The sequence below is a fragment of the Tyto alba genome, unplaced genomic scaffold (genome assembly GCF_018691265.1).
Source record: "Tyto alba isolate M040663 unplaced genomic scaffold, T.alba_DEE_v4.0 Super-Scaffold_15, whole genome shotgun sequence".
Taxonomy (NCBI): Eukaryota; Metazoa; Chordata; class Aves; order Strigiformes; family Tytonidae; genus Tyto; species Tyto alba.
Window position 1 is genome coordinate 6767427 of NW_024881277.1, and position 25630 is coordinate 6793056.

Consider the following 25630-nt stretch of genomic DNA (forward strand, 5'->3'; position numbering starts at 1 on the left):
AACTGCTCTGAAGTCCAATTTCTATCGTGGAGACGCCCTTACAGCAAAGGAAAATATATTTTATGTCAAGCAGAGAATCCCCTGACCCAGACTCTGTCCATAATTACTCACGGTTTCTCACACGCTGAAGTTATAAGCTCCCTAAATTCACAGAGGGATGTAAAGAGTCTAAAAAAGGGAAATTTCCTGTTTTGAATAGTCATATCTGCACTAATCCCACTGTATGTGGGCTACAAGTACATCTTCCAGTAGGCTCTGCAACATCCTGGACCCACTCATTTCTTATTCGCCTCCAACACGAGGCAGCTTGGGTGCAATTGTCCAGGCTTCCTCATCTACTCAAGGGACAGAAATGAGCTGTCTCGACTGAGATGCTTTGGCTCACCCTGCCTGTCCACCAGCTCCTGCTCCAGAAAGTCTCCCATCAGCCTGGGGACACATTTCCCAGTCCCGATGCCATGGCCTCATCTACCCTTGTGTATCTTGCAGGCAGTGGTCACCACTTTGTGGGCAACTGAATCAACCCTTGAATGAAGATGTTTGGCAAAAGTTGAACCATTTTAAGAAACAGGTTGAGAAGTGGATCCCTGGATAGAAAACAGTTTACGGATTTCTCCTGGCTACATCCTGTTCAGTATTTGGTTGGGTTTTCTTCATCATGCTGTCTTATCTGCAGATCTTCAGGGCCAGTGCTGAGGATCCCCTCTGAGCAGGGACAGCACAAAGCCTTCTCCATGTGCCTCCCTCACCTGGCCGTGATCTCCCTGTTCATCCACACTGCCATGTTTGCCTACCTGAAGGCCTCCTCTATGTTCTCCCCATCTCTGTATCTGGTAGTTTCATTTCTGTAATAGGTGAATGCTTTCAGCATTGAACCCCCTCTTCTATAGCATAGGAACCAGGAACCTCAAGGATGCCCTGACGGAAACCTATCGGAGGTTTTTCAGCAGCCATAGACTCTCAGCCTTTCTCTGCAGATGACCCCTACTATATGTCATGACAGCCCAAGAATACCTTTGCTTCTCTATACATTTTGGTCCTCGTTTTTCCAGTTGTGATGATGTGTTCTTCAAAGAAATAGCATTATTCTTTCCCTCCTACTTCAGTATCCAACCATCTTGTGCAACCCAGAGACTTGGTCTCAATAAGCAAGCTCTCTGTGTATTTAAGCAGAATACATGAACTCACAACTTTTTGCCTTAGATCCATCCTGATCGGGGCAGGAATGAATGGGGAATGAAAACACCTTTCTGGCTGCACCATCTCAGGTCAAGCCTCTCTGACAGCATGGCAGCAGAAGCTGCCTGAGAACCTCCAGGGCCAGGGCTCTTGTGCAGGTCACGGGAGAGGGGATGGCATGGAGGGGCTGCAGAGCCCTCAGGCATGTGCTGGAGAGGAGAGCATGGGATGCAGGTGACACTGGACCTCCTTCTACTTGTGCCACTGAATGCCTCCCATCTCCGGGGCTAACCCCTCTCGTGCCCCCAAGGAGCTGCTCTGCCTTTCAGAGGGGCTTGAGGCATGTGGTGGGAGTACCAGGAACCTGCCTTGGGACTAATCCCAGACTGGGCTTTTCTGGGGAATGAGGTGGAGGAGGTCAGGGGAGGAGGAAATCTTGGCAGAAGTTGGCTTGAGTGGAAAGTAGCAGGAAGAGAAAAACAACAGAGTATAAGTTGTACTGCATGACCACACAGGGGTGAGGACACACCAGGGGATTTGTGGTGCAGAGCCAGGGCTTGTGGAAGGGATTGAAGGCATGCAGGTGCAGGAGAGAAGAGGCTGGTCTGTGCCCTTTTTTAGAATGAACAGACCAGGAAGGTGACCCAGGGCCTTCATCTCCCCCCAGCCTCTCTCACTGGCCATTTCCAGCACTGGCTGCTCACCCAAACTTATGGGTGAGTCTTTCTGTGAGACCATCTCCATCCTCCTGCTGGTCTCAGTGCCTGTATGGGGGGACCGGTCAGCCCTGCCCGGCCTCTCTCCTGGCCACAGACCCCGGCAGACCCTGGAGCAGGGCTGTCTGTAAAGACCAGCATGGGACACAACTGGGTCTGGGCAGGGGTCAGATGCTGGGGGAGCCTCCAAACCATCATGGACTTAGGAGAAGGGGCAATGAAAACTGTCTTAGGGTTTGCGACACAGAACCTTTCAACTATCACAAACCAAATGAAGGAGGTGATTGGGAAAATCCAGCAGATATTGCTCAAGGGCAAATCATGCCAATATAACATCATCATCTTCTTCAACAAAATAACATCTTCTGTTGACATGGGGAGATCAGTGGATGTTGTTGTCCTGGACTTCAGCAAAGCATTCAACACTGTTTCCTACATCCTTCTCCTGGACAAAGTGGCAAGACAGAGATTGAAGCATTGGTGTGAGAGATGGGTAGGAAATTGGCTCAGAGGCTGCACTCAGAGGGTGGTGATCAATGCTTTTACTTAGGCTGGAAGCCTGTAGCACATTGGATCCCCCAGGAATTGGTACCGGGTCCCATGCTGTTCAACATCTTCATAAATGATCTGGATGTTGGGATTGAAATCACCCTCAGCAAGTTTGCTAATGACGTTAAGCTGGGTGGTGAGGTGGACATGCCAGAAGGGAGAGTCATCTTACAGAGAGACCTGCACAGGCTGGACGAATGGGCCAGCAAGAACAATATGAACCACAAGACAAAGACAAGTCAAAAGTCCTGCACCTGAGTCAGAGCAACCAAAGAGCCCAGTAGAGGCCAGGAGGTGTGTGGCTGGGGAGCAGCCTTGCTGAGAGGGAACCTGGGGGTTCCTGGTGGACAGCAAGCTGAAGAGGCTCCGGCAGTGCCCCTGCTGCAGCAACAACAGCAAATAGGCTCCTGGGCTGCATCCACAGGGGCGTTACGAGCAGACACAGGGACATGATCATCCCACTCTGCTCAGGCTTTGTCAGGCTACAGCTGGAGTGCTGTGTCCAGTTCTGGTCCCCACAATGGAAGAAATCCACAGGCAGACTGGAGACAGTCCAAAGGGCTAAGGACAGTCATTCACTGGAAGGAACTCCCCAAGGATGTGGTGGAGTCCCCACCACTGCAGGTTTTCAAGAAACAATTGGACAGGGTGCTAGGTAGTCTCATGTAGGCTCCCTTTCCCACAAAACTTTGGACCAGAAGATCTTTTGAGGTCACTTCCAACCTGGTCTGGTCTATTATACTGTGATTCGATGAATATCTCTTTGGCCAGTTGGGGTCAGCTGTCCTGGCTGTGTCCCATCTAATCCCCAAATTCTTGCCCATCCCCAGCTACTTGTTGGGAGGAAGAAGAGTAAGAAATAAAGAAGACCCTGATGCTGCACAACCGTTGTTCCACAATAACCAAAACACTGCTGTGTTCTCAACACTGGTTTAATCTCAAGCGCAAAACAATCCACCATAACGGCTGCAAAAATGAAAGTTAACCCCATCCCAGCCAGACGAAACACACTTGCACTGGGGGCCCCAAAATTGATACGACAGTGTATAGGTGTTCAAACGAGTGATGAGTGTTTGGTAAATCACTCCCCTCACTCTTCTGGCAGGGCTCCTCTTTAAACACTCCAGGACACTGCTGGCTGCCTTTGCAACCAGTCATGCTGGATTGTGCTGATCGCTGCTGGATCATGTTTTGCTTCGTGACCCCCAGCATGACCAAGTACTTGTCCGCAGAGCTGCTCCCCAGCCAGACAGTCCCCTTCTCCTGTCACTGCAGGGTGTCAGTCTCTCCCAGGGGCAAGACCTGAACATTTTCCTTCTTCTGTCCTGTGAAGTTCCTGACAGGACAGTCCTCTCATCTGCCAGGTTTCATTGGAATGGCATCCCTAGGGCACAGGAATGGTCCTCTCAATTTACTGTCATTGACAAACACTGTCAGAATTGACTCCTCTGGGTTAGAGATAGAGTTGTTAAATTGTCCAGATCCCAGGAGATTTTCCTGTGCTGCCCCACAATGCCCCAGTATCTCCCACTGCACTCCAGGTAGGGTATGACCCCTTCACCACAGCTCTCTGAGCCTGAACCTCCAACTGGTGTTTCACCTCTCTGTCTGTTGACCCACCCAGACTGTAATGGCCTAATGTGGGTACAAGAATATTGAGGGAGATCATGGCCAGTGTCTTGCAGCATTGGAAGTACCTGACATCCACTGTTCTTATGTCACGCACAAAAACAGTTACTTCATCCTGCAGGCAATCAGGTTAGCAGGGCATGATTTACCCTTGGAAAGTCCCTGCCAACTGAATTTGGACATTTTCTTCTCTTTTAGGTGCCCAGGAACGTCACCCAAGAGGACTCTAACTGACGGCACACTCCTCACCAAAGAGAGCTTGTACAGCCTGTGGTTCCCTGGGTGGCCCTTGTGGGCTCTTTCCAAGATGGCTGCAACATTGGCTTGTCCTCTCCCACAAGAAGCCTCTACCAATCCCATGACCTCTTAAAAGACATATGCCAAAGAAATATCCATATTCAAGTCTAACTTCATTGCCACTACCCTGCCTGGTTTACCACATACTTAATTTCTCTAATATTTCATGAATTTGCACCTGGCCAGGATACAATGAACATTTCTCACGTCACCTTTTCAGATGCAGACCCCTGAGGCAAAGGACCTTTCCATTATCTCCAGATTTTCTCCTGCCTTTATTCTTTGTTCCTTCAGATAACTCTCACCTATGTTGCTCTTTTGAACTTCAGGGAGTAAAAACTGTCAACAGCCTCATTTTCTCCTTAGTCAACACTTTAATTGTGTTTATACCTATCTTTGTGTATTTACCTACCTAAGGTATTTCTCCTGACAGTAGCCCTTGCATAAGGCAACCTCATTAGTGATATCTTGTATTTAACATATGCATCTGGATCAGTCTTTATTGCTGATGAAAGTTTATCATACTTTAGATTTCTTTGTTTCCAAGGAACAGAAACCCTTCTGTGCCTGTGGGCAGCCAGTTCTCTAAGGACAGCAGTGGGAGCTGGTGCAAAGGACCTGTAAGATCCAGCTGCAGAGATCAGTGGAGAAGGCTGATGTAAGGAGAAGTGATGCAAGTCCCAGGAAGGCCAATGTGAAAAATGGTGAGACTGGGCAATGAGGAGGAAGGTTGTCCATTCTGTGGTGGACCCCAAGGGACTGTCCAGACCTCCCGAGGAGACACTCTGCATCAATATCAGACACAGAATGTTGTTATCACCTCTTCTCTAAACTGAAATTAATATAATATGCTCTTTATAATGAAGAATCATTTTTATTAGATATCTTTGGAAATGTTCTTCCTTGACTACATTCCAAAATTAATTCAATTAGCTGTACAAGTCTTGAAGACTTCAAGAAAATAACAGGAAAATGCATGGCTTGTTAGTACATTCTGTATTTTAATGAGCCCCATGGTGTGTTTGGCCCGGAGTCCATGAGCCTCAGATACTGAGTGGAGACTGAGCAAAATACTCAAGAAGTCAAAGTCAGAAGAAAACCCAAAGTACCTTGAAGCATTGATTGGCCCCACTGAGGGCCATTACTGACAAAGCCTCCCCATGGACTCGTTAGAGCAGATAATTGGAGGCTGTGATTACAGGTAGGCAAAGGCACTGTGCAGGTGGCTGTAAGGCTGCAAAACCCCTTGGTTTGTTTTATGAAGCAGAAAGGCCAAGCCCTGACCCCCAGGCCCTGCGAAGGCATGTCATGACCCTCACTGTGTGGGTCAGGGCTCTTCCTGGGGGCAGTGGGGTGTGAGGGTGAGCAATGCCACATTTAGGGAAACTGCACAACACCTCCCGGCTTCCCCAAGAAGGGACAAGGAGGAAACAATGTTCAGAGTTAGAAAATAAGATTTATCCTGGCAGGCTTCAGTGACAGAGGCAACTGCCATAGCCAAAGGGACAAAGAGCTTGGGTTTTTTGTAGCCTTTCAGCCCTTTATGAGCCCTTGGCTACTTCTACTGCAGGTTTTCTTCTGCTGTCCCCTTCATGTATGTTTTTCCCTTCAGGCTCCTGGCATCCATCTTGCTTTCCCACCTAGCTGTCACCTCAGCATTTCTGTACTTTCATTGATATATCTCCACCATCGCTGGCTGTTCCCTGACAAATAATGCCACGGGCTGATCACAAACTTCACTGACTGCCATTCTTACACAATAATGCCACCCTTTCAGTGAGATTTCCTTTTCTCACATCCAGTCTGAACTTTCCAAGCTGCGTTTTGTTTTCTTCTCTTCCCGCTACCAAGAAAAGCTCCATCATCACTGAAAGTGCCCTTCAAGCACTTTCACAGGCTACTGCTACAGTGCCCTGAGCCTCCACTTCAGCAGACTGAGGAAGCCCAGGTCCCTCAGCCACCCCACAGACCCCAAACTCCTTCCTCAGAGATCTCGTTTGAAGCTTCTCCATTTCCCCTCCATTCCTCCAGAACAGAGAGCCCCACCCCCAGACACACTAGTCCAGATGTGGCCACACCAGTACTGTGTGAACGGGGATGATAATCCCCTTCTCTGGGTGGCCACGCTCCTCCTAACTCTGCCCTGTTTGCACTTGGCCTTATTTATGCTGATCATGCCCCGCTGGCTCACATGGCATCCCTTGTAATGCCCAGGCTCTTCTCATGACGGTCAGTCCTGGGCTGGTCGGGTCCCAGCCTGCCCTCCTGTATGGGGTTATTCTCTCCCCAGTAAGTGACTGGCTGCTTCTACTTGTAAAACTTCATGAAGTTTCTATTGCCAAATCCAAGAGTTTCTCAAGGTCCCCCACAAGTGAATGTTCATTGGGCCAGATTTTAATGCCAGGCAGAAGTGACCTGGCAGCCAGCACCCGAGGGGACACCACGTGCTGCTGTGCTGCAGAGGCCCCTGCTCAGTCACCCCAGCAGTGCTGGAGGCAGGCGATGCCCTCCACCACCCCGCAGGTACTCTGCCTGCCTGCCAGCTCCTGCTCCAGAAGGGACCCCATATGTCCTGGGACACACGGGTGCTCCAGCTACACCAGGGCAGTGGCCACCTCTGTGTGGATGGCAGAATCATGTCCTGAATGTATATTTTGGAAAAACTTCTAATTCAGCATAAAAGAGCTCGATATAATAGATGAGAAAGTCTTCATTTCCAGCACTGTGAGGTTTTTAAGGAAGATTCTTTCCAGTTTACTTAGTCTTTTATTAACAGCACCAGGGGTATGTCCTATCAAACTGAATATTGCTCTCTTGCTCTGTAGAAATAGTTTTATGCAGCCACTTATCACAATAAATTTTCTTACCAATAATTGAAATGGAGAAACATTGCTCAGAAGAGCTACCGTGTTTATACAGGCACATTATTTATTCTACTTATGCCTCTCTGTCTTTTCTCCTTCCTCCGCCTATTTAACTTCAATGAGCTTTTCAATGGAAAGATCCCATGTGTCATAGAAGTCCTGCTGGAAGAGACCTGAGCACTATCTTGTCTGATTCTCCCTCTCAAGGCAGGGTGAACTAGATGAGGTAGCTGAAAGGCTCCCCCAGATTGTCATCATCCACAAAGGACATGAAGGTGAGCTCCATCCTGTCATACAAGGAGATAATAAAGACGTTCAACAGTGTTGGCCCAAGTGCTGGTCACTGAGGGAGGTCGCTAGTGACTGGTTCTCAGGAAGACTCTGTACCACTGATGACATCTGGGACTGATCGTCCAGCTAAACTCCCACCCATCTCATCATCAACTTCTTCAGCCCAGATAGCACCAATCTGGCTGCAAGGAGACCATGTCTAAGGCCCTGTTAAATTCCAGGCACACAACACTGCCTACATTCCCCTCCTATACACCTTCAATAATCTTTTTCTTTTCTTTCAATGGCCTGTAGGAGGACTTGTCCCACCACCTTCCCCCTTCCCAGGGGCTGAGGTGAAGGTGACCATTGTAATTCTCACAAACTTCTTTCTTATACTTCTCAAAGAGAAGTGCGATGTTTGTAATTTCTGAGGACCAGGAAACTTCCCTGATTGCTCTGGGTTTTTAGAGATGTTTGAGAAAGTCCATGATAACACTGTCCAGCTCCACCAACACCTCTTTGTCCCTTCCCACACCAAAAACCTTCTAAATATCACACATTTCCACAGAAATGCCCAGGACAGAGCACATGCTTGTCCTTCTCCTCTGGTCCTGTTCATCAGACAACCAGAAAGGATTTCTGCCTGCAGGCCCACAACTCTGAGGGGGTGTCTCTACAGCTCACAGCTTGCCTGAGAATTTTTCTCAGTGTTGTTTGTATCCCCCAGAATATCTCTGGTTCACAGTCTGTAAATGAGGGTATTGATCAGGGGCATGAGGATAGTGTAGAAAACAAATTTTGTCAAACTATCTAAGGAGGCCACAGGACTGTATCTGGGACAAGAATGACATGATGACTGCAGATGACATCAATACCCCTAGCCAAGATACAGCTGCCTTCTCAGCACAGACCTGCCAGTTTGGGAATCTTGCAGAGAGAAGTGGGTGGCACACAGCCTGGTACTGTCCTTAGGATGTAGCCACCAGAGGGAAACACTCAGCACCTGCAAAAAGTGCCAAAACCAGCACTGACACTGCTGTGAGCAGAGGTGGTACCTACAAGGAAGAACTTTTGTTTCTTTGTTAGTTGATTCAAAGAATTGTAAAAGAAGTTGAGAGAGGTGAAAGATGAACGCACGTGTGTTTCTGAGTGCATTCACACTCCCTAGATGTGCTCTGTGCCTTCTGAAAGGTGAGAAATGCCTTCTTCTGAAGGGCAGCGTCGCTCATGCTTGCAGAACCCCTTCTGAGTGCGCAGGTGAGATGCTCCCCAGGGCAGCTCATTTCATTCTGTGCATTTGAAGGCAGGGGCCAGACAGCCAAGGAAGGGTGATGGAGCAGGCAGAGGCTTTTGCAATGAACATGTCCAAGGAGGCTGAGATGAGTCTCACTGGGAAGGTGGGGTTGTTCCTGCAGTCACACACAGAAGTGTCAGGGCTCTGTCAGGTGCCCACAGCTGAGCTGGCCTCGGGCACTCCTCTTACACACAGGGCTGTTCAGAGACACGAGTCCTTCCCTTGCACACACAGAGGCAGTGCACTGCAGGAGCCATAGTGTCTCTCTGAACTCCTGCTGCCACCCCCAGAGTCTGGGAGGCACCTCATCCCTGCGGTGCTTGCCCTGTTCTGCACCCGTGGGAGATGCCCCAAGGCATGAGAATGGACACAGGGACCGCGGTTCAGGGAAGCACCTCCCAGTGCTGCATTCAGGGGGTTTCCTCGGGGATGTCAGTCTCTACGTGAAGGGACCCCAAGAGATGGTCTGTGCCACAGACCTTCATGGCAACCCCAGGAATAGCTGGTGGATTTTGTGCTCACTCTGGTTCATCTCACCGCTCACACATGATGTGCAGGTTTATGCTTTGTCTGTACAATGCAAACACGGACTTCTGACCTAGTCCTTTGTTGTCCTTCTGTGGAAGTATGAAAAACCTATCTGATCTGAGGTAAGAGGTCCATGCTGGAAATGGTGGTTGTTATTGTCTGGTCTGTGGCAATTGCCCTGGGGCTGCTTCCCCGGGGTGTCCAGCACACACGGGCACAGCCCAGCCCATGCTTTCCTGGTCCTTCAGGTCTCTCACAGGAGCCTGGCTGTACAAGAACACTGCTGTGAGCCCCCACCCTACACATGCACACACTTCCACACTTCACTGGTGGTTTCTCTCCCAGACAATTTCCTGGGCATGGTCTTGAGAGCAACTCTGGAAGAAGACCTGAGCCTTCCTGCACTGCCCTGAGGAGATCCCCTTGTCTGATGGAAACGCTGTTATGAAGGCCAGCTCTGTCACGGATGTACCCACTGCCTGTCCCTACCTGCGGTCAAAGGACTGCCACACCATGGGACAGTGACCAAGGCACAAAACCACTCAGATCTTAGACCAATACAAGGGCTCAGGAGCAGAAAGTGGAAGTGGAAAATGAGCAGCACTGGAAAGACCAAGTGGTTGTGTTTTTTGGAAGCACTACTGTGCCGTGGTGCTTTTCCCATCCACCTCTGCACACAGGCACTAACCCAGCAGGTCGGGAGATGGCCTTGGAGGAATGATCTCAGAGAAACATGTTGCTGCAGCATCCTTTATCTTGTTTAAACAGAAAGGAAGCACAGGTCCTAATTTACACAGTCTCTAGGTCACACAAAAGCTTGATAGTTGCATTATTAGAAAAAGGTCAAATAATGACAATTCTTTGTAGAGAACACCATGTAAATTAAAGAAAGCAAAAAAGCCCACCCAACCCCAACAAAAAACAACAAAAGCTACAGATTATGCACTGGGATGTAATGATTTAAAATATGAGTGGTTTACAGAAGACAGGTACTTTATTTTTTCACAAAATCATTCTGTTATCATTTCCTCAGGGCATCCTTGATCTCCTGGTTCCTCATGCTGTAGATGAGGGGGTTCACTGCTGGAGGCACCACCGAGTACAGAAATGACACCACCAGGTCCAGAGATGGGGAGGAGATGGAGGGGGGCTTCAGGTAGGCAAAGATGCCAGTGCTGACAAACAGGGAGACCACGGCCAGGTGAGGGAGGCACGTGGAAAAGGCTTTGTGCCTTCCCTGCTCAGAGGGGATCCTCAGCACGGCCCTGAAAATCTGCACATAGGAAAAAAGAATGAAAACAAAACACCCAAATCCTAAACAGGCACTAACCACAAGGAGCCCAGCTTCCCTGAGGTAGGAATCTGAGCAAGAAAGCTTAAGAATCTGGGGGATTTCACAGAAGAACTGGTTTATGGAATTGCCTTGGCAGAGTGGTAGGGAAAATGTGTTGGGAGTGTGCAGGAGAGAATAGAGAAATCCAGTGCCCCAGGCAGCTGCTGCCATGTGGACACAAGCTCTGCTGCCCAGGAGGGTCCCGTAGTGCAGGGGTTGGCAGATGGCAACGTAGCGGTCATAGGCCATGATGGTGAGAAGAGAAAACTCTGCAGTTATCAAGAAGAGAAAGAAAAAGAGCTGTGCAGCGCATCCCAGGTAGGAGATGTCCCTGGTGTCCCAGAGGGAATTGGCCATGGCTTTGGGGAGAGTGGTGGAGATGGAGCCCAGGTCAATGAGGGAGAGGTTGAGGAGGAAGAAGTACATGGGGGTGTGGAGGTGGTGGTCACAGGTGATGGCTGTGATGATGAGGCCGTTTCCCAGGAGGGCAGCCAGGTAGATGCCCAGGAAGAGCCAGAAGTGCAAGAGCTGCAGCTCCCGTCTGTCTGCAAATGCCAGGAGGAGAAATTCGGTGATGGAGCTGTCATTGAAAATTTGCTTCCACTGGTCATTGGGCACTGTCCATGGAGGAAAATACATTGAAAAGTTAGGGTAGACTTCTCTGAGATAAAATCTACTCTGTATCTCTCAGCAACTGCCTCTCCCTTTTAACCAAGACCTTCGGCCAGTCCGTCCGGTGAGCTCAGGTTGGTGTTGGCTGAGGGTGCCCCATGGAGCAGGGGCTCTGCTGTGATCTCTGGAGGAGTCTGTCCTGCCAGACAACCACAGATAAATCGGAACACATGTGATCTGAGATTACATTCAGTCATGTTTCCAAAGAGGTTTTCAGCATGTTTGCAAACAATTCACCTGACTGCAGGGCAGACCTCTGGGGATTATTTTTGTTCAGACTGTTCTAGTTGTACCACCACACAAGGAGTGGTTTTAAGGCTGAAATTCTTGGCATTTCTGCTGCACTCCCAGTGAAAACTTCTGGGTCCTGAGAGGCCAAGGGTCTGTCCTGCAGTTCAGAGTGAGGAGAGTTGTTCTGTCCATCAACCCTGGTTTCCTCTGCTCTGTGTTGGCATCACTTTGAGCTGGATGATGATAGACAGATTTTCCCCAGACAAGAAACTGGACACTGCTGGGACTAGAGGAATCCAGTCTCCAAGCACAGCTCTCCAAAGCCCTCAGCCCCTCTCATCACACCTGAGGAGGATCTCAGCTCTCCCCTCCCAGCCAGGGACACAGAGGGCTCATTGCAGCTGCCTGTGTGCAGATGCCCAGCAGCATTTCCATGGCCTTAGCACTGAGGTGTTTCCTCCCCGGGGCTGCTGGATAACACAGAGATGTCCTGGGAAAGCTCTGCCCACCTGGAGAGAAACCTGCAGCCCAGCACGAGCCCCTCAGAGCAAGAGTTGAGTGTCCTAAAATGAAGGTGTCCTGAAGAGAGAATTAGGTCCTTTATTTTCCCCTGATCCCAAAGATTATGAGGAGACTTTACTCCCATGGACACATCTGCACAGCAGGACCCACAGGGTTGGGCTCAGAAATGCAGCTTAACCCTGTACCCCCATCCCAGTAAGTCCAGGGATGACAGTAAGAGGAGTAGATACAGGAAAGCAAAAATGGAGAAATTCCCGAATGCTGGAACTGCTGCTAGAGGGAGAAAGGGACAGGCAGTTAGGTATTGAGTAAATTTTCCTCTTCAAGGCTGAGGCTGCTGCAAAGGTGCCCCATGGCCTTCAGGGCAGAGGCTGTTTTGAGTGAGAGAGGAGAGCAGGGGGTTGCTCCATGGAAGGCATCTGAACTGAAGGACTTGGCAGGGAGGAACTCAAATCCCCCCTCCCATGGTGTTCTGGGAGCAAATCCTTTTCCCTCCCTGTCCATGTCTCTGATACCCGGGGTTTTCCCTGCTGGGACCTGATTTTGTGTCCCCTTATCTCCTCCCTGTAAATGCTGCCAGCCCCCATCCCACCCGCTGTGTGCTCAGCTCTGCCCTGCAGACCCCTCCTGGCAGCAGGACACTGCCCAGGGGCAGCTCTGTGTGTTCAGGGTCTCAGGAGCAGCTCAGAAAAGTGGTAATGAGAAAAGGGATCTGAGTGCCTTCTCCACAATAAAAAAATAATCTAACCATTCCACCCAGTCAAACAAGAAAAGAAATCCGAAAGAGTCACTGCATTTCAAGTGCAGTCTAGACATACTTCTTCAGAAGGACCCTCTGCAAAATCCTCAGAATGATTTGGAGCTGTGAGCAGCACTGTCATTTCTGTGATGGGGGTCTCTCCTTCCCCTCACAGCTTCTCCCCACAACGCCGTGGGGAGCTCCCTGGGCAGGCTGAGTGCTGACCCTGGCAGGCGGCAGAGTCCCTGCCCCAGCACACAGCCCCCTGGGGTGCAGGGACCCTGCTGGGAAGGACAGCCCTGGGCACCCCTGCCTGCACACCCGGCTGCACACCCCTGCAGCCGGCCCCGCCAGAAGGCAGCCCTCATGCCCTGGCCCTCGCAGGGGGCACCAGGGAAGCCCTGCTCGGGAGCAGATCATCCTCCTCCTCCTCCTCCTCCTCCTCCTCCTCCTCCTCCTCCTCCTCCTCCTCCTCCTCCTCCTGTAGGCAGGAGGCAGATTCCTGGCGGCTCTGCCGCCTTCCCCAGATCCCTCCCCGAGCTGCAGCTGCATTGCCCTGCACCCCCAGACTTACTGTGGCCAGGGCCCTGACGCTTTCTCCTCCTCGGAGCTCTCAGCAGCCTCCCAGCCCAGGCTGCCTTGAAGCTGTGTGTGCCTCGCTGCTCTGCCCTGGGTGCCTGCAGGCAGTGCCCTCAGCCCTGCTGCGCTTTGCAGAGGAGCTGCTCCTGGGCAGAGCTGTCTCTCTGCAGCGCTGCCCACTTGCCAGGAGCTCCCTCCGGCCCAGGAGCCCGGCCCAGCTCAGCACCACAGCAACAGCCCAAGGCACTTTAATGACCCCTCAGGAGGGTTTGGTGCCAACTCCATAAACCTCAGGCACTGAGAAGAACCTGGAAAAACCTCTGAAGAAATCAGAGTTAAATTGAAACTCCAAAGTTTCTTGTGGCTTTAATGGCTCCCACTGAGGGCCACTGCTGACAAAGCCTCCCCAGGCTCCGGTTAGAGCAGAAATTTGGAGGCAGTGACAACAGTTTCAGAAAAGCAAGGGAAAGATGTCTCTGATGCTCAAGTAAACCTGAATGTGTTGCATTAAGGCAAAGTACCAGGCCTTGTGCCCATTAACCAAATGGCCAAGCCACGACCCCCAGCCCCTGGGAAGGGAGATCCTGTCCCTCCCACATTCCTCAGGGCTCTTCCTGGGGTAGGGGTTATGGAGATGTGCACCTCCCAGGCTCCTGAGGATGCACAAGGAGGCCATGAGGCCCCCGTGCTGCAAGGGACTGTGCCTCCTCACAGGCATCAGTGGCAGAGACAACAGCCATGGCCAAAATCGTGATGGGGTTGAATTTATTGGGGTCTTTCAGCTTTTCCACAGTCTTCTGTCATCTCCACTACAGGCTGTCCTATGGGGTTGCATCCCCTGCATTTCTTTCCCTGCAGGCTCTCCTCATCACCCCAACTGTCTCACCTCACTCCCACCTGAGCCTCTTCCTTCCTTTCCTGATCTCTCACCATCCTCCCTGGCTCTTGCTTGAAACACAAAGCCTTTGGCTGATCCAGGATTCTTCTGAGTGATGCGTTGCATTGCTGCTTGTGTCCAGTCTGGCCTTCCCCAGCTGAACTTTTGTGGCATTATTTCTTTCTCATGCTGTTTTCCACTATGAAGAAAATCAACAGCTCTGAAACCTCTCTTCAAGCACTGTCAGTCTACTCCTAGACTTTCCCATGTCTCCACTCCACTCTTCTACGACATTCAACCTCCCTATACTGTTCATGCTCTTGAGGCCTCCAAACCCCATCTTGGGAGATGTCTGGGCACTCGCCAAGTTGTTTGTATTAAAATAGAGCGGTCATAGGCCAAGAAAGACCAAGTGAGGGTTTTTATCAGGCCCTGTATTGGCAGGACAAGGGACAACGTTTTTAGATTTAGATTTGATTTAAAGAAGAAATGTTTTACCATGAGATTGTGGAGAAAGTGGAACAGGTTGCCTAGAGAAGTTCCAGGGAGGACACATCCATCACCTTTTTGGGCAACCTGTTCCAGTGTCTCATCACCCTCACAGTAAAGAATATCTTCCTTAGATCTCAGTCTAACCTCTTCTAATATTAAACCTTAACGTTTGACCTCTCCCCACAATCCCTGATCAAGAGTCTCCTGCCATGTTTCCTGCAGGACCCCTTTAATTACTGGAAGACAGCAAGACGGTCTCTCCGGAGCCTTCTCTTCTTGAGGCTGAACACCCCCAGCTCTCTCAGCCTGTCCTCACAGGGGAGGTGCTCCAGCCCCCTGATCATCTTCATGGCTTCCTCTGGCCCAGCTCGAGCAGGTCCGTGTCCTTCTTATGCTGGCGGTCCCAGATCTGGACACAGCACTGCAAGTAGAGTCTCATAAGAGCGGAGTAGAGGGGGAGAAAAACTTCTCTCGACCTGCTGGCCACTCTTCTCTTCATGCAGCCCAGGGCACGGTTGGCTTTCTGGGCTGCGAGCTCACGTTGCTGGCTCATAGTCAGTTTTCCATCCACTCTTACCCCCAAGTATTTTTCTGCAGGGCTGCTCTTAATCCAGTCCTTGCCCAGCCTGTACCTGTGCTTAGGATTGCCCCGATGCATGGCCAGGACCTTGAACCTGGCCTTGCTGGAATTCAGGTGGTTTGCACAGACCCAGAATTTGTGCATGATAGAGCAGGGGAATGAGAGGATCCCAGGGCCAGGTGCTGGATAGATGGAAGGTTCAAGTCCAACTCTTGGAGGGATCCATTTTATCTATCTATTTAGGTACAGATGTTGTAGTACAATAGCCTAGCATAGCAACAGCCCACCCTTGTTTCTCTTTCTCCACTGCCCATGGTTTGGATTGCCCTAGACACCTTCCTTCCACCACGGGTCTTCCCTTGACAGTAATGTACTTATGGGCAGGGAGGTTGATTCAGTGTAGGGACAGGGCTGGCTCTAACAGGGACCATGAATTAGCTGCTGGGAGGTGACAGAAAGGACATTTTACAAAGAACAAATTAATATGTATTGACCTCATTGTTTTTAGGAAGGCAAAGCTTGACTGGAGCTGGTGGTAGAAAGGAAAAGTCAAGAGCAAAAGGAAGACCTTCAATTACACATTAGAGACCAAGGCTGAAGTAGGAAAATACAGGTCTGCTGATGAATGGTGAGGGTGATTTAATAACAGCAGAGACAGGTGGGGATGGGGCACTCAATGTCCTCTTTGCCTAATTCTGTACTGAAAAGTTCTCCAGTCCTCTGTGCTGAGGGAAAGGGCTCAACGAGCAGGACAGCACGCATTGGCAGGAACCTCAGGCAACCCAGCAAGGCCAAGTGCCCGTGTGTGACCCTGCAGGACATCCCCCTGGCAATGGCACAGGCTGGGAGCTGCCTGGCTGGGAGAAGCCCTGTGGGAAAGGTCTTGGTGGGTTGGAGAGGAGGCAGCCGTGTGCCCTGGCAGCAAGGGAGGCAAGCTGCACCCAGGCCTTTGTGGCCAGCAGGACGGCCAGGAGATCAAGACAGGGGCTTGTCCAGGTTACTGTGTCCAGATTGCAGATTCCCAGTACAGGAAGGATGTTGGCAAGCTGGAGGGGGTTCAGTGAATGGCCTCCAAGACAGGCCGGGGCTGGAACACTTTGTCTGTGAGGAGAGGCTGAGGGAGCTGGGCTTGTGCAGCCTGGAGAAGGGAAGGCTGAGGGGCACCTCCCTGCTGCCTCTCCACACCTATAAGGAGGTCTTCAAGAATACAGAATGGGGTTCTCCACCATGGAGCATGTTAAGAGGCTGAAAGAGGAGGGTTGGGTGAAACAGGGGATGTTCACCCTGGAGATAAGGAAATGATTTTCCCAGCAGTCTCAGGGCTAGTCCTGAGCAGGGTGGCCATCAGCCCTGCGTGCCCTCCTGTCTGCCATGGCTGCTCAGGTCACAAGAACAGAGGTGCCCCCAGAATCAGAACGCAGGTGGGTCTCTTCCACCTGCCTCAGCCCTCCCCTCCCCAAGGAAGTCGTTTCTGTTGGGTGGCTTCTCAGATGCCCTGGATGACCTCAGAATGCCCGCTGGCCAGCATGTCTCCTGAGGGCCAGCCAGGCTGCTGCAGTGGAAGCCACCTCATCATCATAACCATTCCTGCCATCTGCCCTTGGCCTGTCTCTCCCCGTCCTCTCTGTCCCTAGCTTGTCTCTGCTGGGTTGAACGTTTTTGCGATGCACGTCTTGTCCCCAAATTTCTGGGGCCAGCTGCTGGCCAATCAGGCTCCTGTAGCAGTCGTGGCATCGCAATTACCACCACCATTGGTGTTGCCTTTGCCCATCTCTCCCCATCCACTTCCTTGACTCCTCATCTCTGCTGCAGCCCATGTTCAACAGCCAAACCCAGCCCCTTTCCTGGCCTTTCCCTCTCCCCTGCCCTACGGCTGGACAGAACCAGCCTGGGACATGGTGTGTTTTGGCTTTGCATTTATTGTGACTTACGGTTGTGACTATATGTTGCTCTGCTAGAAACTGAGCTTCTGTTCCAAACTTCTCTAGCTCATTTTCTAAAATCTTTAGTCATCTTTCTAAATCTTGCACCTGGCCAATACCTAACTGCAGTTATTTAATCTGTAACCAGAGTCTGTGTCAGTGGACCATAAGATCATCCTCATTTGTGATTAAGACTGTTCCCTTCCTTTAGGAAATTGCTCCTTCAATTTCTTCATGTCTTTTTGTATGTTCTTTAGCATCAGTTTCTCTCAGGAGAAATCTATTTCTGTATGCAACAGCTCAGGGCAAGAATCTCTATTGCTGGGACAAGTGGAGGAGCCTGAGGAGCCCCTGGGCCAGAAGTCTTTTCCTGGGAGAGGGGCTGGCACAGAGGGGCTTGCTGGCAGGGGACAATAAGGATGCCTGGGAGACCAGAGCAAGGGACACAGGGAGACACTGGCCTCCGTCTCCTCATGCCATGGCTGGTCCTCAGCCCTGGGGCTGATGGGGAGGCTGAGACACCTCTCTTTCCTTCCTTCACTCCCCACACTTGGATGGGCCTCAGGAAAGATCCAGGAGCCTGGAGGATGCACAAACCTCCTGGTCCAAGGGAATGGGGTTATATGTGACAGTGTGTGTGTGAAAGAGATGAAGAAGATGTGAGGTGTCTGTGTGAAGATTCCTCAGAATCCCCTGAGGGGAAGGATCCCCATTCCCAGGCTATGGTGGTCAGAGCTTGAACATACTGCTTGAGGAAACACATCAAGGGCTTTCATAGTTGCCTGAACATTTGATTTTCAGCCTGGCAGCAGTGCCTCTGCCTTCCTGCTTCACCACCCCCAGGGACAGGAACCTTGTCTCCTCATTCCCTCCATGGGCTCTCCAGTGATGGACCTCGGTGGCGATCATTGACACCCTCAGGAACTTGTACGGTTCCTGCTGACTCCTACTTCTCTAGAGGCCAGTTCAATCCCTTTCCAGGATCTGCAGTTCAGCAACTGGGCACCAGAGGGCTCAGAAGCAGCTGAAACGTCCTCAATAGCCAAGTCTCTGAGTATCACTGAATTCCTCAGTTCCTATGTGGTGAATTTGAGTGGTTTCAGGAGCGTAGTCAAAGTGAAAAAGATTTCAGTATTAAATGTTAATAAGAAACAATCTCTTCTTTTTCCACTAGTTCTTATTTTCCTGCTTACACACTAAGGGACATCACCCAACTGCAACTGATACTGATTCTAGAGCATCTCCTGATTAAGTCTGAATATGGATGGAAGTCAAGACCCTGTATGTCAGACACTCTCTGGGCAGTGTTTGTCCCTACCTCGAACCCCACATGTCTCTCACCAGCCCCCTGTGACTTACAGCACCTTTGTTCCAATCTGAGCTTTCTCCAGGATGGTCTATAGATGCACGTTTCAGCCCATTCACACCAACACCTACTTGACGTACTTGGGAAATGAGCTGCACACAGACACAGAAGAATGTTTCTTCCCTGCCAAAAAACAAAACCAAATGATTGTCCTGTTCAATAATATTAAAAAAAAAAAAAAAACAAAAAACAAAAAACAAAACAAACAGAAAAAACCAAACAAACAAACAAACAAACAAACAAAAAAAACAAATAAAAAAACAAACAAAAAAAAAACAAAAACAAACAAAAAAAACCAAAACAAAAAAAAAAAAAAAAAAACAGAACTCCTCTTCTGCATATGAAGTCCACCTAAACTGCTCTGAAGTCCAATTTCTATCGTGGAGACGCCCTTACAGCAAAGGAAAATATATTTTATGTCAAGCAGAGAATCCCCTGACCCAGACTCTGTCCATAATTACTCACGGTTTCTCACACGCTGAAGTTATAAGCTCCCTAAATTCACAGAGGGATGTAAAGAGTCTAAAAAAGGGAAATTTCCTGTTTTGAATAGTCATATCTGCACTAATCCCACTGTATGTGGGCTACAAGTACGTCTTCCAGTAGGCTCTGCAACATCTGGACCCACTCATTTCTTATTCGCCTCCAACACGAGGCAGCTTGGGTGCAATTGTCCAGTCTGCCTCATCTACTCAAGGGACAGAAATGAGCTGTCTCGACTGAGATGCTTTGGCTCACCCTGCCTGTCCACCAGCTCCTGCTCCAGAAAGTCTCCCATCAGCCTGGGGACACATTTCCCAGTCCCATGCCATGGCCTCATCTACCCTTGTGTATCTTGCGGGCAGTGGTCACCACTTTGTGGGCAACTGAATCAACCCTTGAATGAAGATGTTTGGCAAAAGTTGAACCATTTTAAGAAACAGGTTGAGAAGTGGAGCCCTGGATAGAAAACAGTTTACGGATTTCTCCTGGCTACATCCCGTTCAGTATTTGGTTGGGTTTTCTTCATCGTGCTGTCTTATCTGCAGATCTTCAGGGCCGTGCTGAGGATCCCCTCTGAGCAGGGACAGCACAAAGCCTTTTCCATGTGCCTCCCTCACCTGGCCGTGATCTCCCTGTTCATCCACACTGCCATGTTTGCCTACCTGAAGGCCTCCTCTATGTTCTCCCCATCTCTGTCTCTGGTAGTTTCATTTCTGTAATAGGTGATGCTTTCAGCATTGAACCCCCTCTTCTATAGCATAAGGAACCAGGAACCCAAGGATGCCCTGACGAAACCGATCGGAGGTTTTTCAGCAGCCATAGACTCTCAGCCTTTCTCTGCAGATGACCCCTACTATATGTCATGACAGCCCAAGAATACCTTTGCTTCTCTATACATTTTGGTCCTCGTTTTTCCAGTTGTGATGATGTGTTCTTCAAAGAAATAACATTATTCTTTCCCTCCTACTTCAGTATCCAACCATCTTGTGCAACCCAGAGACTTGGTTTCAATAACAAGCTCTCTGTGTATTTAAGCAGAATAAATGAACACACAACTTTTTGCCTTAAATCCATCCTGATCGGGGCAGGAATGAATGGGGAATGAAAACACCTTTCTGGCTGCACCATCTCAGGTCAGGCCTCTCTGACAGCATGGCAGCAGAAGCTGCCTGAGAACCTCCAGGGCCAGGGCTCTTGTGCAGGTCACGGGAGAGGGGATGGCATGGAGGGGCTGCAAAGCCCTCAGGATGTGCTGGAGAGGAGAGCAGGGGATGCAGGGTGACACTGACCTCCTTCTCCTTGTGCCATTGATGCCTCCCATCTCCGGGGCTGACCCCTCCGTGCCCCCATGGAGCTGCTCTGCCTTTCAGAGGGGTTGAGGCCATGGTGGGAGTACCAGGAACCTGCCTTGGGACTAATCCAGACTGGGCTTTGCTGGGGAATGAGGTGGAGGAGGTCAGGGGAGGGGGAAATCTTGCAGAAGTTTGGCTTGAGTGGAAAGTAGCAGGAAGAGAAAAACAACAGAGTATAAGTTGTACTGCATGACCACGCGGGGTGAGGACACACCAGGGGATTTGTGGTGCAGAGCCAGGGCTTGTGGAAGGGATTGAAGGCATGCAGGTGCAGGAGAGAAGAGGCGGCTCTGTGCTCTTGTTGGCATGAACAGACCAGGCAGGTGGCCCAGGGCCTTCATCTCCCCCCAGCATCTCTCACAGGCCATTTCCAGCACTGGCTGCTCACCCAAGCTTATGGGTGAGTCTTTCTGTGAGACCATCTTTCTGTGAGACCATCTCCATCCTCCTGCTGGTCTCAGGGCCTGTATGGGGGGACCGGCCAGCCCTGCCCGGCCTCTCTCCTGCCACAGACCCCGGCAGACCCTGGAGCAGGGCTGTCTGTAAAGACCAGCATGGGACACAGCTGGGTCTGGGCAGGGGTCAGATGCTGGGGGAGCCTCCAAACCATCATGGACTTGGGAGAAGAGGCAATGAAAACTGTATTGGGGATTGGTACAGCAAACCTTTCAACTATCACAAACCAAATGAAGGAGGTGATTGGGAAAATCCAGCATAGATTGCTCAAGTACAAATCATGTCAATATAACATCATCATCTTCTTAAAGAAATAACATATTCTGTTGCCATGGGGAGATCAGTGGATGTTGTTGTCCTGGACTTCAGCAAACATTCAACACCGTTTCCTACATCCTTCTCCTGGACAAAGTGGCAAGACAGAGGTTGAAGGGTTGGTGTGAGAGATGGGTAGGAAATTGGCTCAGAGGCTGCACTCAGAGGGTGGTGATCAATGCTTTTACTTAGGCTGGAAGCCTGTAGCACATTGGATCCCCCCAGGAATTGGTACCGGGTCCCATGCTGTTCAACATCTTCATAAATGATCTGGATGTTGGGATTGAAAACACCCTCAGCAAGTTTGCTAATGACGTTAAGCTGGGTGGTGAGGTGGACATGCCAGAAGGGAGAGTCATCTTACAGAGAGACCTGCACAGGCTGGACGAATGGGCCAGCAAGAACAATATGAACCACAAGACAAAGACAAGTCAAAAGTCCTGTACCTGAGTCAGAGCAACCAAAGAGCCCAGTAGAGGCCAGGAGGTGTGTGGCTGGGGAGCAGCCTTGCTGAGAGGGACCTGGGGGTTCCTGGTGGAAAGCAAGCTGAAGAGGCTCTGGCAGTGCCCCGCTGCAGCAACAACAGCAAATAGGCTCCTGGGCTGCATCCACAGGGGCGTTACGAGCAGACACAGGGACATGATCATCCCACTCTGCTCAGGCTTTGTCAGGCTACAGCTGGAGTGCTGTGTCCAGTTCTGGTCCTCACAATGAAAGAAATCCACAGGCAGACTGGAGACAGTCCAAAGGGCTAAGGACAGTCATTCACTGGAAGGAACTCCCCAAGGGATGTGGTGGAGTCCCCACCACTGCAGGTTTTCAAGAAACAATTGGACAGGGTGCTAGGTAGTCTCATGTAGGCTCCGTTTCTCAGAAAAGGTTGCACCTTTCCAAGCTCGGCTGCTCTATGATACAATGATTCTATGAATATCTCTTTGGTCAGTTGGGGTCAGCTGTCCTGGCTGTGTCTACCCCATCTACCCCCCACTTCTTGTCCACCTGCAGCTATTCACAGGAAGGAAAAAGAGTGAGAAAACACAGTGATGCTGTGCATGCATTGCTCCTCGATAACCACAACAATGCTGTGTTTTCAATGCTGGTTTAGGCTCCAATGCAAAACAAGCCACCGTAAGGGCTGTGACAATGAAAGTTAACCCCATCCCAGCCAGTCCCAGCACACTTGAACCAAAATTGTTACAACAATTTACCGATGGTCTGGCGAGTGATGAGTGGTGGGTAAATCACTCCCCTCACTCTTCTGGCAGGGCTCCTCTTTAAACACTCCAGGACACTGCTGGCTGCCTTTGCAACCAGGTCATGCTGGATTGGGCTGATCACTGCTGGATCATGTTTTGCTTTCTATACCTGAGCAAAACCACAGACTTGTCTACAGAGCTGCTCCTCATCCAGGCAGACACCTTCTGCCGTCACTACAGGGTGTCACTCTCTCCCAGGGGCTAGACCTGGACATTTTCCTTCTTTTGTCTTGTGAAGTTCCTGACAGGACCGTCCTCTCATATGCCAGGTTTCATCTAAATAGCATCCCTAGGGCACAGGAATGGTCCTCTCAATTTACTGTCATTGACTAACACTGTCAGATAGAGTTGTTAAATTGCCCAGATCCCAGGAGAGCTCCCTGTGCTGCCCCACAATGCCCCAGTATCTCCCACTGGCCTCCAGGTAGAGTATGACCCCTTCACCACAGCTCTCTGAGCCTGAGCCTCCAACTGGTGTTTCACCTCTCCTGTCTGTCGACCCACCCAGACTGTAATGGCCTAACGTGGGTACGAGAATATTGAGGGAGATCATGGCCAATGTCTTGCTGCATTGGAGGTACCTGACATCCACTGTTCTTATGTCACACACAAAAACAGTTACTTCATCCTGCAGGCAATCAGGTTGGCGGGGCATGATTTACCCTTGGACAGTCCCTGCTGACTGCATTTGGACATTTTCTTCTCTTTTAGGTGCCCAGGAACGTCACCCAAGAGGACTCTAACTGACGGCACACTCCTCACCAAAGAGAGCTTGTACAGCCTGTGGTTCCCTGGGTGGCCCTTGTGGGATCTTTCCAAGATGGCTGCAACATTGGCTTGTCCTCTCCCACAAGAAGCCTCTACCAATTCCATGACCTCTTAACAGGCATATGCCAAAGAAATATCCATATTCCAGTCTAACTTCATTGCCACTATCCTGCCTGGTTTACCACATACTTAATTTCTCTAATCTTTCATGAATTTGCACCTGTCCAGGATACAATTAACATTTCTCATGTCACCTTTTCAGATGCAGACCCCTGAGGCAAAGGACCTTTCCATTATTCTCCAGATTTCTCCTTCCCTTTATTCTTTGTTCCTTCAGAAAACTCTCACCTGTGCTGTTGTTTTGAACTCGAGGGAGTAAAATCTTTCAACAGCCTCGTTGTTTCCTTAGTCAACACTTTAATTTTGTTTATACCTATCTTTGTGTACTTAGCTACCTAAGGTATTTTTCCTGACAGTAGACCTTGCAGAAGGCAACCTCATTTGCAATATCTTGTACTTAGCATATGCTTGTGAAGTGTTTTTACTGTTGATGAAGCTTTATCATACTTTAGATTTCTTTGTTTCCAAGGAACTAAAACCCTTCTGTGCCTGTGGGCAACCAGTTCTCTAAGGACAGCAGTGGGAGCTGGTGCAAAGGACCTGTAACATCCAGCTGAAGAGATCAGTGGAGAAGGCTGATGTAAGGAGAAGTGATGCAAGTCCCAGGGGGCCAATATTATAAATAGTGAGACTGGGCAATGAGGAGGAAGATTGTCCATTCTGTGTTGGACCCCAAGGGACTGTCCAGACCTCCCGAGGAGACATTCTGCATCAATATCAGAAACAGAATGTTGTTATCACCTCTTCTCTAAAGTGAAATTAATATAAAATACTCTTTATAATGAAGAATCATTTTTATTAGATATCTTTGGAAATGTTCCTCCTTAACTACATGGCAAAATTTATTCAATTAGCTGTAGAAGTCTTGAAGACTTCAAGAAAATAACAGGAAAATGCATGGCATGTTAGGACATTCTGTATTTTAATGAGCCCCACGGTGTGTTTGGCCCTGAGTCCATGAGCGTCAGATACTGAGAGGTGACTGAGCAAAATACTCAAGAAGTCAAAGTCAGAAGAAAACCCAAAGTACCTTGAAGCATTGATTGGCCCCACTGAGGGCCATTACTGACAAAGCCTCCCTATGGACTCGTTAGAGCAGATAATTGGAGGCTGTGATTGCAGGTAGGCAAAGGCACTGTGCAGGTGGCTGTAAAGCTGAAAAACCCCTTGTTTTGTTTTGTGAAGCAGAAAGGCCAAGCCCTGACCCCCAGGCCCTGTGAAGGCAGGTCTTGTCCCTCACGTGTGGGTCAGGGATCTTCCTGGGGGCAGTGGGGTGTGAGGGTGAGCAATGCCACGTGTAGGGAAACTGCACAACACCCCCCAGCTTCCCCAAGAAGGGGAGAGGATGAAACAAATTCCAGAGCCTCAAAATAAGATTTATCCTGGTAGGTCTCAGTGACAGAGGCAACTGCCATAGTCAAGGGGACAAAGAGCTTGTTCTTGTGTGGCCTTTTCAGCCCTTCCAGAGCCCTTGGCCACCACTACTGCAGGCTCCCTTCTACTGTCCCCTTTATGCACCTTTTTCCCTTCAGGATTTTGACATCCATCTTGCTTTCCCACCGAGCTGTCACCCCAGCATTTCTGTACCTTCACTGACATCTCTCCACCCTCGCTGCCTGCTCCTTAAAAAACAGTGCTGTGGGCTTTTTGAGAGTCCTTCTGGGCACCTCCTATGCCACAATGCAACCCTTGTAGTGAGATTTCCTTCCCTCACATCCAGACTGAATTTTCCAAGTTGCACTTTGTGGAGCTTTCCTTCTCTTCCCACTACCAAGAAAAGCTCCATCATCTCTGAAACCACCCTTTAAGCAGTTGCAGGCTACTGCTACAGTGCCCTGAGCCGCCACTTCACTAGGCTGAAGAAGCTCAAGTCCCTCAGCCTACCCTCAGAGGAAGGTGAGGACTGGATCTCAGAAGAAGGGTGTGACCGCGAACAGCAGGACTGTCATGGTGTCACTGCAGGAGAGTGTCGTGGTTTGGGCCTGGTCAGCAGCCAACCACCGCAGCTAATCACCCTCCCTTCCCCCTCCCCACCTGGGAATAGGGGAGGGGATTAGAGGGGTGAAGGGAGACTCACAGGCTGAGATAAGAACAGTTTAATAATGGCAATAAAATGAGAACAATGACCATGATAGGGGGAAAACAAAAAGAAATATATAAAGAGGCAATGTACAGCGTAATTGCTTACCACCTGCTAACCAATATCCATCCCGTTCCCGGCCAGCGACCCCGAGATAC

At 50.0% G+C, this 25630-nt stretch overlaps 1 protein-coding gene across 1 annotated transcript; it reads right to left on the minus strand.

Moving 5' to 3' along the window:
* Positions 1 to 10350: 10350 nt before the first annotated feature.
* Positions 10351 to 11301, minus strand: LOC122153049 (olfactory receptor 14A16-like). The gene has a single exon (XM_042789170.1). It carries the CDS (start codon positions 11299 to 11301, stop codon positions 10351 to 10353), a length of 951 nt encoding a protein of 316 aa, XP_042645104.1.
* Between the last annotated feature and the right edge of the window lie 14329 nt (positions 11302 to 25630).

Excerpts from the sequence above, each read along its gene's own strand:
- LOC122153049 (XM_042789170.1), bottom strand. The coding sequence starts at position 11,301 with ATGTATTTTCCTCCATGGACAGTGCCCAATGACCAGTGGAAGCAAATT.